The 14,226-nt window shown below is 30.6% G+C and overlaps 6 protein-coding genes across 9 annotated transcripts; 3 read left to right on the top strand and 3 right to left on the bottom strand.

Annotated features, from left to right (window-relative positions):
* Positions 1-81: 81 nt before the first annotated feature.
* LOC117608104 (protein O-glucosyltransferase 2) lies at positions 82-2,286 on the bottom strand. Its single transcript, XM_034332705.2, has 8 exons — positions 2,123-2,286; positions 1,820-2,031; positions 1,530-1,741; positions 1,227-1,471; positions 903-1,140; positions 537-836; positions 292-446; positions 82-219 (listed from the first exon to the last, which is right to left on the bottom strand). Exons 1-7 carry the CDS (start codon positions 2,284-2,286, stop codon positions 327-329), a joined length of 1,491 nt encoding a protein of 496 aa, XP_034188596.1. The 3' UTR covers positions 82-219; positions 292-326.
* On the top strand, positions 2,229-5,187 carry Fbxo42 (F-box protein 42). Of its 3 annotated transcripts, none has more exons than XM_034332703.2 (8): positions 2,229-2,360; positions 2,966-3,244; positions 3,316-3,659; positions 3,735-3,892; positions 3,964-4,094; positions 4,185-4,324; positions 4,401-4,534; positions 4,604-5,187. In XM_034332703.2, exons 2-8 carry the CDS (start codon positions 3,121-3,123, stop codon positions 5,148-5,150), a joined length of 1,578 nt encoding a protein of 525 aa, XP_034188594.1. In that variant the 5' UTR covers positions 2,229-2,360; positions 2,966-3,120; the 3' UTR covers positions 5,151-5,187. The 3 variants fall into 3 exon arrangements, with proteins under 3 accessions (XP_034188594.1, XP_034188591.1, XP_034188593.1); XM_034332700.2 differs by lacking the exon at positions 2,229-2,360 and adding an exon at positions 2,613-2,771; XM_034332702.2 differs by lacking the exon at positions 2,229-2,360 and adding an exon at positions 2,613-2,819.
* Positions 5,188-5,387: 200 nt separating this feature from the next.
* On the bottom strand, positions 5,388-9,845 carry fand (Pre-mRNA-splicing factor SYF1 fand). The gene is made up of 16 exons (XM_034332693.2): positions 9,705-9,845; positions 9,244-9,623; positions 9,037-9,185; positions 8,655-8,976; positions 8,280-8,579; positions 8,030-8,171; positions 7,804-7,955; positions 7,517-7,737; positions 7,285-7,447; positions 7,097-7,210; positions 6,873-7,035; positions 6,702-6,811; positions 6,435-6,638; positions 6,157-6,376; positions 5,649-5,795; positions 5,388-5,524 (listed from the first exon to the last, which is right to left on the bottom strand). The coding sequence occupies exons 2-16, from the start codon at positions 9,283-9,285 to the stop codon at positions 5,448-5,450; spliced, it is 2,526 nt and encodes an 841-aa protein (XP_034188584.1). The 5' UTR covers positions 9,286-9,623; positions 9,705-9,845; the 3' UTR covers positions 5,388-5,447.
* On the top strand, positions 9,810-11,047 carry Ccm3 (programmed cell death protein 10 Ccm3). Its single transcript, XM_034332710.2, has 5 exons — positions 9,810-9,951; positions 10,056-10,233; positions 10,319-10,451; positions 10,523-10,687; positions 10,769-11,047. Exons 1-5 carry the CDS (start codon positions 9,880-9,882, stop codon positions 10,851-10,853), a joined length of 633 nt encoding a protein of 210 aa, XP_034188601.1. The 5' UTR covers positions 9,810-9,879; the 3' UTR covers positions 10,854-11,047.
* Positions 11,048-11,187: 140 nt separating this feature from the next.
* Positions 11,188-12,146, bottom strand: Arpc5 (Actin-related protein 2/3 complex, subunit 5). The gene is made up of 3 exons (XM_076693269.1): positions 11,899-12,146; positions 11,747-11,820; positions 11,188-11,606 (listed from the first exon to the last, which is right to left on the bottom strand). The coding sequence occupies exons 1-3, from the start codon at positions 12,056-12,058 to the stop codon at positions 11,367-11,369; spliced, it is 474 nt and encodes a 157-aa protein (XP_076549384.1). The 5' UTR covers positions 12,059-12,146; the 3' UTR covers positions 11,188-11,366.
* A 705-nt stretch (positions 12,147-12,851) lies between these two features.
* Positions 12,852-13,912, top strand: LOC117608111 (putative ATP-dependent RNA helicase TDRD12). 2 transcript variants are annotated; one of them, XM_034332711.2, is made up of 5 exons: positions 12,852-13,052; positions 13,130-13,254; positions 13,327-13,434; positions 13,520-13,643; positions 13,773-13,912. In XM_034332711.2, the coding sequence occupies exons 1-4, from the start codon at positions 12,910-12,912 to the stop codon at positions 13,636-13,638; spliced, it is 495 nt and encodes a 164-aa protein (XP_034188602.1). In that variant the 5' UTR covers positions 12,852-12,909; the 3' UTR covers positions 13,639-13,643; positions 13,773-13,912. The 2 variants fall into 2 exon arrangements, with proteins under 2 accessions (XP_034188602.1, XP_076549383.1); XM_076693268.1 differs by having other exon boundaries at positions 12,869-13,052; positions 13,186-13,254.
* The last annotated feature ends 314 nt before the right edge of the window (positions 13,913-14,226 follow it).

The following is a 14,226-nucleotide window of genomic DNA, read 5'->3' as shown; positions in this document are numbered from 1 at the left end:
CCTTGAAAAATTCGATTGTTTTCTCTTTTCTTTTTACTTCGCGAGTATATATTACATAGATATTTAAGGTGGATAATAATACAGATTCTTACATTAAATTTTTATTTGATAAGAGTATGTATTAAAAATAGAAAAAGATCTTACCAATATGTAAAGTAGAAATTAGTTAATGTAATTTTTTAATATTTTAAAATCCGTCTTCTTTCCTTCTACTATTTGCTGTAAAATAAATATTGTCTGTCATTTACAGAATTACGTAAAAATTTTAATTGGTACATATTTTTTACATACCAGATACTTAAACTATATCCACGAAGTTAATAAAGCTAAAGCTCTTCTTTAAATTTTGTATTGTCATTATAACATTTACAAGAATGTTTAGGTTGCAGCACTTCTTCCATGTTATCTAGTACCTTAACTTTACTCTTTAAGCGTTTACTCCATTCCTAAAACATAAAATATGTACATGTTATTTTATAACATGTATTTGATAAAAATAAAGTTGCATCCGTTGAATATTTGATAATCTTTCTTACATAAAACAATGCTACATGATAGCAGAATACGTTCTGTGGTAGCAAATTATTTCTTACAAACTGTCTAGCAGATTTAACAATCTCTTGTGCGTTTTTGTCGTGATTTTTGGCCCACACGATCTTCTCCACCAGATCTGACAAATCACTTTTAACTAGCACATAATGTTCTCCAGGTATAAGATCATTGTAAAAATATTCATAATATTTTGATTCTTGTTTTAATACTAAAGCATCCCCAGCAAGCAGATAGGGAACTCTATATGCAGCTACTGAACCATCGATACTTAACTGATATTTGTACTGCAAAGGTGTTAATACCGTTACATTTTGTTAAAATTATATACTTATTATATCATATTGTTTTACCTTAAAAAAATCAAAGAAGGATACATGGCTTTGACCAGGGCCGTATTTATCCATTTCATTTTTGAAGAAAAAGAAATTTGTAATCGAGGCATTAAACAAGTCAGGATGTTTTCTTGAAATGTCGATTAAATCAAGTCGTTCCCTAGATGAATCACGACCACGCCAAAAAACTTTCTCTATCTTTTTTTCCCATGGTGTATCCGTATTACCTTGCACAGATAATATATCTAACATTACCCTGTTTTATATACATCAATCAATGTATAAATTGTTCAGTACATAATCTTCTAGACAAGTTGTCTGAAATATGGATATGATCTATACCTTCCCATCGCTTCTAATGATGATTCTGTAAGGTCATAAGTGGGCATGACGATATCTCTTGTGTCATAAGAGCCGCACCAAGAAAAGATAGGGTAATCCTTGTTGTTTTTTGGAACAAGCGGCCAGTCTCCCAAGTTTACAAAAAATTCAATATCTGGCAAACTGACTTTTCGAGTGACAGACAACAGAATGGAATCCATGAATATTTTGAAGCCTACATATTTGCCATGACATTCCCTGAAAATCTTATTTCACCTAGTCTTAGTTCAAATACAGTTTCGAACTTAGTACAGTAGTACTTACTTTGTTAGATTTAACTACGTAATGACAGAGACTGACACTTCCAGGCCTATCATATGCTTTTACAATATCTTCACGTATTTTGTCAAAATCTACATTTGTAAAATCAGCAAGATCGTTATGTATCTGAGTATAATTTTTTGCACATTCAAAATTGTCCAACCAATTATTAATATCAGGGTTCGGACAATAACATTCTTCTTCATAAGTTGGTCCTAAAAAAATTTTATATGAATCTTTTGTTACTTTATGAAAATAATAACTGGTACAATAGACATTAAATTTAACTATACCTTCAGCTTTCAACGAGAGAATAGGTGAATTATGCTGTTTTAATTCTATTATTAATTTTAGATTGAAGCATGTGCTGTGTAATTTATATCTAACAATGAAATTCCCATCTTTGCAATCTAAAATTTGGGTCCATATATGACACAATTGGCCTGTTGAAGTTTGCCCTTGTGTGGAAACAGAGATCACATCTTTTCCAGGTGATTCTGTTAAACTAAAACCACCAAAAATAATTTTTAAATAAATGAAAAATTCATAATGTGAAATATTTATAATTTTATATATAATAAAAAAAAAATATATACTTTTTTCCTTCTGTATCAACAAACTGCAAGAAAATATATCTTGCCCTCATTGTTATTTTATCTGGTTTCAATCCTGGACCCGAAATTATTGTTTTCGATGGATCTATTTCAACATTTCTTACTTCTCGACAGATGAACAACAATAAAATTGATATAAATATCATTTTTACTAACAATTAATCATTTGTAATTCGGGTAGGACACACACGGTGGTTGATGTATTGGAGATACGCTATAAGTATAACTTCTCACACGTGAATATTAAATCGAATAATTAATGTAACATTTATAGAAAATTTAATTGGCCTATTATTTCTTATGAAATTCATATGTATTTGTTGAAAAGCAATTAGCTGTAAAAGAATACTTATTTTTGAATAAATTTATTTCATTGCTTGGGTTCTTAAAATCGCGAAGTATAGTGACGAATAAACGCCCGAAGTTGATGAACTACAATAACTTTTTTAATGATGTTTTTATTTATGCAAGGATATTTCATTCAGTGATAAAATAGACATAAAAAGAATAGTTATTGAAGAATCGATAATAAAATGAAATTTTCAAGTACCACACCTAATGATAAAACTGAACAGGGTCTAAAGCTCTTTTAATCACTGTCAAATGAGTGTTGTTTCATGATAGCCAGAATGTAAGGATCCATGTCGCGTAATTGCTTGGCAATTTCGCACGGCTTTAGGTTATTTTTCTTTATAAAAATCCTAATAATTGTTTGTTTGCTGATTCTAAAAAGATAGTTTAGTAAAATGTGCACAGTAAACATGAATGCTTGCTCTACGACGAAAATGCCGAATTTGTTACATACAAAATTCTCTTGATTCTTAGGTGGAGAAATCTGAAATTGTTGGAGTTACTGAAAAGTGATATCTCAGGAACATGATTAAAATACAAACAGTTTTCTATCGTCTCAAAAGTTAAAACATCAATAAACATCGTAGTAATTTAATAACGGGACGATTTTAATGAATATTTAGTATAAAATGGAGTGTAACATCGACGATTTACCGGACGTTTTATTAGAATATATTTTAAGTCTGATTCCACCGTACAAAGATCTTCAGGAATGTAAGCTTGTATCCAAAAGATGGTTCCGTGCCACTAAAAGTACGTACATTTATTTTATATTATATATACACAATGTTTCCTTGCAAATAAAATTCTTACTCCATTAATAGATGTGATACAGCACAATAAAGCACATTTTCATAAGTCCGTGGCTTACGGTTCGTTACTTTGGAGTCCATGGCCATCTACGCACTGGATGCCTACTATTGCCAAGAGACATTCTCATTCTGCTTGTACATATGAAAACTCTATGTATGTTTTTGGTGGATGTACAGCTACTAGTACAACGTTTAATGATTTGTGGAGATTAGACTTGGACACAAGAACATGGGTTAGATTAATCACTATGGGGAATTACCCATCTCCTAAAGCTTGCGCTACTATGTTGTATTATAAAAAAAGCTTCATTTTGTTTGGCGGATGGTCCCATCCATCGCCGTATCCTTTACATCAGGTATATATAAGTCCAATCACAAGTAATATAACTGACATGTCGCTTATAAATTCCTATTGTTACATGTATTTTCAGCAATGGAAATTATTCAATGAATTGCATGTGTATTCTATAGAATCAAATAAATGGAATGCTATAAATACATTGGAAACACCTCCACCCACTTCAGCCCACTCAGCATCCATCCATAAAAATCACATGATTATTTTTGGTGGTATCTGCAATGGAGATAGGTAACGTATTTAAAAGTATTAAATTTTTCTCTCAAAGTTTAATCTCATAACAAGATATTATTTTGAGGTAGATCCAATGACGTATGGTGTTTGAATCTGGATTCGTACAGTTGGCATAAACAAGCCACATCAAACTTGAAACCACAACCGCGCTATGGTCAATCACAAATTGAGCTTGGAGATAAACATCTTCTCGTTTTAGGTAAAATATCGTATCTATTATATTCGTGAGAGATTCCTTTATCACAATATAATTTGACAAAGGATTTATTATTAATATTTCAAAAATTAGGAGGCTGTACTGGTCCAAATGTTGCCATGAACGATGCTTGGTTGCTGAAAATGGAAGGTGAAACTTGGACATGGAGAAAAGTAAATATGCATAATACAGAATGGGCACCGACGCGTATTTGGTGTCATCAAGCTTGCAAAGTAATATCTTATTTCAAATACTATTATTTACAAGTTGTAATATCCTATATCATTTATCTATTTTATAATTTAATAGGTGGGAAACTATGTTATTGTTCTCAGTATAAATAAGTGTCAGAACAAACCAAATGATATGAGTATATCACTGAAAAAAGTTACTTGTCAGAAAACAGTCTCACCGCAAACAAACGATTCTTCTGTACATGGAAGGTTTGTGGTCGTTTAAATTTACCGTTAACATCAGTTTTACATAAATTTAAAATTATCTTTGGGTTTCAGGCAAGGAAATGGACCTCAAATTGATAGAGATGTAAATGTTAATGGTCGACATGGATCTTTTGCAAGGGTGCCTGTGAAAAATCCACGTCCTTCCTCTCATCCTTCTAACTTTACAAAGAGTTTAACATTATGCAATGATAATGTTTTAAGTATGGCTGCTTTTCGTGATGAACCAGTGCGTAATGGCACCAATAGTAATAGACAAAGGCAATTAGAATCTCTTCGTAGAATGGAAGAAAGTATTAGAAATCGAAGAACGCAATCAAAACCTGCGAAAAAAACAGGAAATACATTATCTATATTCGTGTTGGATATTACGAATGTCTTGTGTGATGAATGTACAGCTTCATGGATTCCTTTGAAGTATAACAATCAATCAGGTCCTGATGAAAGAATACTTTATTCGCTTGTGGCGGGTCGAGGTGAATTGATAGTATTTGGCGGCATCCGTAAAGAGCAAACATCTATACAAAATCATTCTGATATGGATGAATCTGAAGTTTATAATGATCTCCATTTTATAAATCCGCCAAGATATGTAATTTAATATCTTGTAACAATAAATAATATAATTCAATGTTTAACGAGGAACATCTTTATTTTGTTAGCGATGAGTTTGGTACTGCCACAGATTGCTCACCGCAATGATATTAACTTGCAAATAAAAATGGTGGTACTATAAAAAAGAACTTTACAAACTATTTATTTTTTTCTTTCAATTTTTTTTTTAAAGAAACAAATTTTTGTAGGCATGATTGATAGTTTTAGATATATAATTACAAATCTTGTTTATTGTGAATTTTATTATTCACTTGTCTTTTGCACATTATAATTTACCTACGCCTTAGTCGTCTTCTCCTTCAGTTGTTTTTAAACTACCAAATACTTGTGACGGAATACTTTGTTTCTCGACAGGTATATCTGAAAGTAAAAAGAAATTAAATAAGTGTGTTGCTACAAAGAGTGTCCAACATAATTTATAAACATATTACATGTAATAAAATGTAATAAAAATCTAAACAAGTTATCAGATATTATTCACTACCTTCTTCCACGTCAACTTCATTGTCATTAACTTCGTCTACGTCAATATCAATCTCATCTGGATTATTTACTTGAGATTCCGGTTTGCCATCTTTTTCAGTTACACCACGAACGAATTTAATGCTATCCTTGTACGTAGTAACGTTATCTATAAAATCGTATTAGTAACATGAAATATTTAATTGTATGAATTAGAAAATATTTATTTACAAAAAAAGACATATAATTAGGTGTACAAATTAATTCGATGCCTTTTCTTTTTTTAATTAATGGCTTATTTTTAAGAAGTTATAATAACCACAATTATTGAATTTATTGTTATCGATATCATATTCTCGCGCCATTTTTCAAATTCACTAAAGCGCGGGAAAATATTCGAATTTAAAATAGTAACTAAGAAAGTGTAATATCAAAGGTACCGAATTAATTTGTACACCTAATATATATACTGATCGAATTGAATAACCTCCTCTTTTTTCGAAATCGATTAAAAAGTAGATAAATCAAACCTGTACTTGGTGTTTTACTATCTAGAAGTCGCATTGCATCTAATGGTACATCGGATGGTGGATTCGTAGCATTGTTTAACATTTGAGCAGACATCATGTTCACTTGGGTATTGTACATAGCTTGAACGCTGCGTTTAATTCGAAGCATTTCACGCATTGTATCTTCATTGCCGTGTCTCACTTCAAATTCTTTCCATATTTGCCAGAAATTTGATGTTACCTACATAAAACAGAAAAAATGTTAATACAAAAATGCAAAGAAGTTTTAGGTATCTTACCCTTGGATCGCATATTTGGCTGCAATGCGCATATATTGCCCTAGCTCTGTCGACTTCTCCCAACTTCGTTTCCATTTCAGCAAATCGCAAGCACATTTCTCTCGTATTCTCTTCGTTAAGTACTTCTATGGCTTTTTCGTAAATCTGTCTCGTTTTTGGAACGCCATATATATCTGCTGCTTTCTTGATATATATATTGAACATCTAAAATATAAAAGGCAGATATTAATAACAGAGTAAGGATAACATATCTGTTAAATACTGTACCTCAAATCTTTCTTCCGGGAGAACAGCGCTTGTTGCTCGTTCATACACGGACATAGCATGCCTGGCTAGACCATGTTCTTCTTCTAATTTGGCGTATAATAAATACAAAGCTGCAATAAATAATAACATAAATAAATGAATAATTGTACGGTAAATATTAAAATCTAATACCTTTGGCATATTTCGGTGGACAATGTTCCAAGCACTGTTCAAATAAATCTCGTGTTCGTTCCAATTTTGTGCCGCCATAACGTTTTAAAAATTTAGTAAGATAAGTATTCCATATATCATAAACATTCGGCCATTTGAAAAGCGCGATTCCCTTTTCGTATGCCTGCAAAAATGTATTATTATTAACAACGAAATTATAAAATAGATTATAAAGTAATACGTACCCTGAAAGCTTCTTCAAAGTACTTATTTTCCTCTAAAAAGAGACCATAATTAATAATGATTTGTGGTGTCGCAATTTTTAAGTCTATGATTTTATCGTACACTGCTTTACATGTCTGCATAAAAAATTAAAAAAATGATAAGTATGTCAAACGAAAAATTATATAATTTCATATTTTCAAAGATATACCTTAAATGTACCAAAACTTTCTTCCAGATCGGCGTACATAGACCATACTTTCAAAGATTTGTATAATCTCATTTGTACAGTTTCGGTTTCATCATGATAAGCTACTTTACGGAACGGCATAGCAGTGGCACGATGCATTAGTTTTAGAGCTTCTTTATAATTTCTGTACAAAGAAACTTGTTAATTAAAAGATATAAACCGCACTGTTTTCCGGAATAAAGAGATACAATACCCATGCCTAATTTCCATCTCTGCCCATTCACACCACACAGAAGCAAGGTCATCGACTTTGGTATAAGGAACGTGAGTGGCTTTCTCGAAAACTACTCTAGCATCTGCTATTTGTCCATTTTCTTCATAGAATTTGCCAAACGCAACCCACAAGGTATGCAGTTTACCTACTGCTAATTGTGGTTGCACAGTTTGCACGGCTTCCGTGTACGTATTGATAATCTAAAAAGAAATTTAATAATAAATTTTAGAGAGTTCTCTATTAAAATTAATAATAATTTACTGTACCTCGTGTGGTTGCCCTTCATAAAGCATAACCCTTTTATGCCATTCTTGCACGTTATGAGGATTTTGTCTTAATAGCACGGAATTAAGTAATAATAAACGTCTTTCCATTAAATGTTCGAATCGTGCTAATCTTAATTCCAAATCAATATCATCTATAAAACACAATGTTACAAAATTAAAAACTATAAGTTTTATGGAACAATAATACATGTATCTATACTTATACCATCTTCAGTAGGATTCTTGGAAGCTTCTTCCATACGTTTACTGAGGCTAAGTTCTTCAAACTGCGCGTAAGCATCAAAAACTTGGGTAAAATCTCTAACAGTAGTTACTGTCTGAATTGCTTCCTCGTAAATGTCTCTTGCCTATCAAGGAGCAAAACATACGATTATAAAACTTTCAAGATGAATAGTCTACACAGTAAACTGTCTTTATATTGTATGGTATTACAATATGCGAAAATAGTTTATTACCCTTTCAAATAAACCACTACGAACGTAATAGTCTGCTAAAGAATTCCATAAAGGCCCTAATTGATCAGTATAACGTCTTAAACCACCCCTGATAATAGCATCTACATTAAGAGATTTTATTTTAGAAGGATTCTTTGATATTAAATCACACAATTCATTCCACAGTTGATGGTTTGATTTTCCATGCTTCGATACAAAATCATCTTGATTAACAATCTGTGCTAGTTTTACAGCCGCTTCGTCCAGTTTACCAATTGATATTAGATACTCAATATATTCTTCTGTGTCTTCCGGAGCTAACTAAAGACAAAATACATATTATATTTATAAAGGAACGAATGCAGGTTTTAATCCTACTTTAAGGTTTTAATATACCTTCAGATATCTTCTAAAAACTCTGATAGCAGTCTCATATACATTATGTTTCTTTAAAAATTCAATATACAATGGCCATATTCGATGGTGCTGAGTGATAGGAAGAGCTCTAAGCGCACGATCAAAAACTTGACGAGTACGTGTAATATAACATTGTTCAGTCATCAATGTACAATAATCCATCCAAATTCGAGGCATTTTATGCATAAAAACTAATGCACGTTCGAATGCATTATTTACATCTTCGTAAAGAGGATCTGTTATGCATCTTCCCTTCAATTGGCTCACACGTTGACGTAGGTAATTGTACCATAACTTATAACTGTAAAATACGTAATACACTGTGAAAATTTCTTTAAAATACAGCAATGGATATACATACCTTCCAGGAAGTTCTTTTAACGCACGCTCGTATACAATATTTAAATTACTACTTTTAGTGCTTTTTAAATGATCTATATAACGTTGCCAATGTTTCACAGAATAAGGATTTCTTAAGATTTCCTCTTCATACGGTAAATCTTCTTCATTCTGTAGGAAATAATATTATGTAGAATTAAGTAAGGTTATTCACGCCGAATATACTTACAAAAACGTATAAGTTTCCTTCTGGATCTTTGCGTTCCAACATCGTTGAAAGTGTGAATAAATTATGTATGATGTATTTAATTTAGTTACAATTATAAATCAATTGTATTCTGTATTTACAATTAAGTGTTAATAGGTTATCCTCTATTGTTTTGATATAATTTGTTCCAGCCGCGCTATGTCAAGGCGCTATTTCATTGATCATTTGCATTCTGGAATACTGTACTCATATAAGGTTAAATCTAATAGGAGATCATTATGTATTAAAAATTTGATGATATTTCTAAAGTTATTAATAAAATTACTACTTTAATAATAGAATAGTATGTTTAATGTATTTTCCTTCCTGATTTCAAAAATTGATACTGCTGGTACGTTCTGCTAAAATGGTAAAAAGAGAAGATTATTTGGTTACAAAAAATCGAGGTTATATTTAAAGATCAAGTTGCACAACCTGTTTACCTCGTTTTAGAACAAGACACCTGGAGCGTGACAGCTGTCATATGAAGAATATGATTGAATGCAGTCTCTTTTAATGTAAACAATTTTATTCATGCCTGTTTTATTCGTGATATAAAAATCAACTAACTGTATTTAATTGAGTATAAACTGCACTTATAAATAAACGTTGTGAAGGATGACAATGGGCGATGAGACTCCAGTTACATCACTGGTTTTTCCTGTCATTCTGAGACCAATACTGATGAAGGTATTCAAAATTATTGTCATTCACTAGTCCTAGTATGATTTAGAATAGATTGTTCAAGTAGAAAATTGTATGTAAAAATATTATTTTAATTGATTAACGTACAGCTGGAGAGGCAAAATGTATTGGCTGCTCAGACTTTACGTACAGCTTTGTTAAAAGCTGAAAATTCTCATCCAGGAATTACGCTTGACTTAATTCTTGGCATAATACAAAGAGCAGAACTTAATTTGGATATGAATGAAAGTGTTTTAAGATTGCAAGGTGCAGCTTCTGATTATGATGGTATAATTTCATTCCTACTAAATAAAATATACATTATTAAATACTGGCATAAAATGGTTTTAATTTTTTTTTTTTATTACCATAGTTGTAGAATATAGATCAGCTAGATCCGAGGATGCTTTCCAAGAATTGAATCGTAAATCAACTTCATTAAAGAGAATACTTAGTAGAATTCCTGATGAAATAACAGATCGTAAAACTTTCCTTGAAACTATCAAGTATGAATTTCCATTTATGAATTTCACTAGTAATATGATCCTGTATTATTAATTTCTAATGTTTGTTACAGAGAAATTGCAAGTGCAATAAAAAAACTTTTAGATGCAGTAAATGAAGTAACTGCATTTATAAGTGGCTCTGCAGGGAAACAAGCATTAGATCAAAGGAAAAGAGAATTTGTTAAGTACAGTAAAAGGTTTAGCAATACATTGAAAGAATACTTTAAAGAAGGGCAGTAAGTAAACTTTACATTTTCAATGATTTATTTGTCATGTTTACTACTGTAGAAACCTACTTTTTTCTTAATATTTTACAGAGCAAATGCAGTATTTGTGAGTGCACTTTATTTAATACACCAAACAAATATGATTATGCTCACAGTAAAAGATAAATGTGAGTAAATGAACACTCTGTTTTACAATAATGAAGCTATTCACAGCAATTACAAAATTCGTAATATTTTGATTTTATTCATTTTGTTATGTATCTGATGATAAGATTTGAATGCCATTGAATATAATATATACATATATATATATATATATATATATATATATATATATAGTATTATTTTGTATGTATTAATTGTTATAAAATAATAACACATAGAAGAATCCATAGACAGTGAACAAAATTCAAAGAAACCCTTCTGTCCAAAATGAATAATAAATAAAGAAAAACATTGTTTATCAAAGATAATGGACATTCAAAATAAGGGAGTCATTTCTCCAAATGTATAAGAAATAAAAATTACTTTATTGATAACAAATGTACACAAGTGTGTTGTATTTCCCACATAGAAAATTGAATGACTTGGCTATCTACATCTTCATTGTATTAACAATGACAATGAGTAACAGTAAGGATTAATGGTAATTGTTGTAATGAACATTAAAAGGAAAATATACAACATTTCAAGCACGTTTGCTGTCTGAAAATGCTCTTACAATACTGCCAACACCGCTTACATTGTATACCTTTTCGTGCCAAATTAATAAATGACTACTGCTACCTTCTGTTGGAATTTCAAATCCTCGATAAATATATTTCATTAAAACATCCACTAAGTCTCGATCTAATTGTGCTAAGCAATCTTCCATCTGATTAGATTTTATACTTAGAAGAACCTTCAGTGTCAAATTCCGTGCACTGTCCTGTAATAATTCAATAATTCTTTTTAAAACATCATACACGTAAAGCACAATTTCCACTTTTCTAAAGAAACATTACTTATCTTACCATATAAACAGATTTACTTCCAAAAATATTAACTAATGTATGACATTGAGGTTACCTTAACTTGTTGATTTTTACATCCAAGTGGTGCAGATTTTAATACTGATATCAAAGCTTCGGCATTCTTACCCTTGATTAAATGTTAAGGAGAATATAAGAAAATGTGTTGTAATAATATTATATGTCAATATAAGTCATGGAAAGGATATTGGCTAAGAAGTGTCAAAACTTCATTTTCGTCTGGACCGGTTGGTCCTCCCAATCCTCCGTCAGCGTCTTCCTCTTTGAAATTATTATCACTATACTGATCAACGTCGATTTTTCTAAACGCAGATGCTGACGAGTCCTTTTTACCATCGTTCCTTGACATTTTCACTGTGTGGTTGACGTTTTATCGTGATCACGCCCGGCTTATCAACTAACGCATTGCATTGGTCTTCGTACCTATACATATATCACTATATATAACTATATAGTGAATTCTTCAATTAAAAATGCACTAAAAAATACAAATAATATTATCATAACAATTTATATTATTACTTTTACATTATGTTTATTATTCAGGGTAAAATTATTTCATAAATGGAAAATTATAGGCTGTAAAAAGCAAATACTATGATGTAGGCATTAAAAATTCCACCAATCAAAAGTGTAAAAAATCACAAAAATTTGGTGCATTTTTCTTTTAATTTTAATAAATTATTTGAAAGAGTCTATTTTTTAGATTGTAATTACATCAGCTTCAGAGTAGTTATTTGATAAATATGTTTTATATTTAATTGTAACAAACTCCATTGAAGAAAAAGGTTAAAACATTTCTCTGTATACCGCAGTTCACCAGAGTCCATAACTGCGACGCGCAGGTTGGAAAATGGTGGGGGAACGCAGCGAGCTCTCTGCCAATCGCTTTCCACTTCGTTTGGGAGTATCGCCAATCAGGGCGAAGATGCGTACTGGAGATGCGCGAAGAACGAAAACTGGTCTTTTCGCAGTTATGGATTCTGGTGAACTGCGGTATAATCACCATATCGATATCTTACATAAATGTATCAGTATTTAAATATATTAAATCCAAACATTATTTTATAATAAAAATTACGCTGTTTAAGTTTCAGTGTATTCATTTGTTCCGTTGAAAAAGGTTAATTTAATATATTTTTATAGTGTTTTGCATAAAATGAGTGCATTTCATATATTTTTGAACATTATAATTGAAGTATGAACTATCCAAAATTAATTAGTAAACTTCATACACCAAAAATTGTGTGGTATCAAACAGATATTACAATTGTTATACGTGTTTTATTGCAAGATGTTAACAATTACTTTCTTCATGTTGAATGTGATCACTTATTGTTTAGGTATTTTGTAAAATTTATTGAGTCACATTGTACTTGTAAATAAAAATAAGTGACCCACATTAAAATATTGGTTTTAGCACTACAATAAATTCAAGACACTATTACATTTGTTTATACCTTTTTGGAACAATAGTAGCAGAAAAAACAACTCACATAAACAAAGGAAGAGAAATTAAAATTACCCTTATAAAGGCTCACAAATGTAAAATATTTATCTGTTTAATTTGTACTTTTTTAAAATCATAAGCTGATATAATCTTTTTGACACTGATAGGGACAGAGTGGTTAAGATTGCATATCGATAAAGAAAAGAATCCTTTGATAACTGCGGACCCAGATCATATATATAAAAGTAGTTGGACTATGGAACCTTTAAGATTTGGTAATTTTATTCCCTGCATGATTGTTTATGATCTTTGACCACTTATTAAACTACAAGTAATTTAATACAAACTGTTTTGTGGTAGAAAAAGAAAGTTTTGCAGAGTATAAGCGTAGAAATAATATAACACAAATAATGCCAGATGTACCATCTAGCGATGAAGAAGAATCTGATGATGATGCAATGGACGTGTTGTTTCTTTAATTCATGTAAGTATATACTACTACTAAATATTTATAAATACGTTTTAATTTAAATAAAAACAAGGAAATTAATTATTTGTTTTGAATATAATATTCATAGTATATGTACAAAATTTAATATATCTGTTATTTCAGATTAATTTAGAGAGAGTACAAGCTGCTTAATAACTGGAATGCTTTTATATTATTTTTATCATATACAAAATGAGGTATAGCACAAAACATGGAACTGGAAAAACTATACATACATACATAGATTTTTTCTTAATACAGCCCTTCATTAGTAACATTGCTCTTATCTTTGGCAGTAGATACTTCGATTTTTACATAGTTATACGTAATGTCTCCATGGGGGATTGGGGACTGTGAAAATAATATCATTTAAATGTTTCAACAATACATACAGTGTTAACATGAGATAAACAGAAATATGATTTAAAATAAAGTAGTCAAATATTTTCTAGTAAAACATAGATTACACAGTGTACGATAATAATACCGTATGGTCTTACGAAGTACCCAAGGAACTAGAACAGATCACGATTATATCATAATACAGCTACTATGAATAATTTCGTGATGCAATACT

This window comes from Osmia lignaria, chromosome 3 (assembly GCF_051020975.1).
Source record: "Osmia lignaria lignaria isolate PbOS001 chromosome 3, iyOsmLign1, whole genome shotgun sequence".
NCBI lineage: Eukaryota > Metazoa > Arthropoda > Insecta > Hymenoptera > Megachilidae > Osmia > Osmia lignaria.
The sequence above is the reverse complement of the archived record's forward strand: the minus strand, read 5'-3'. Positions and strand labels throughout refer to the sequence as shown.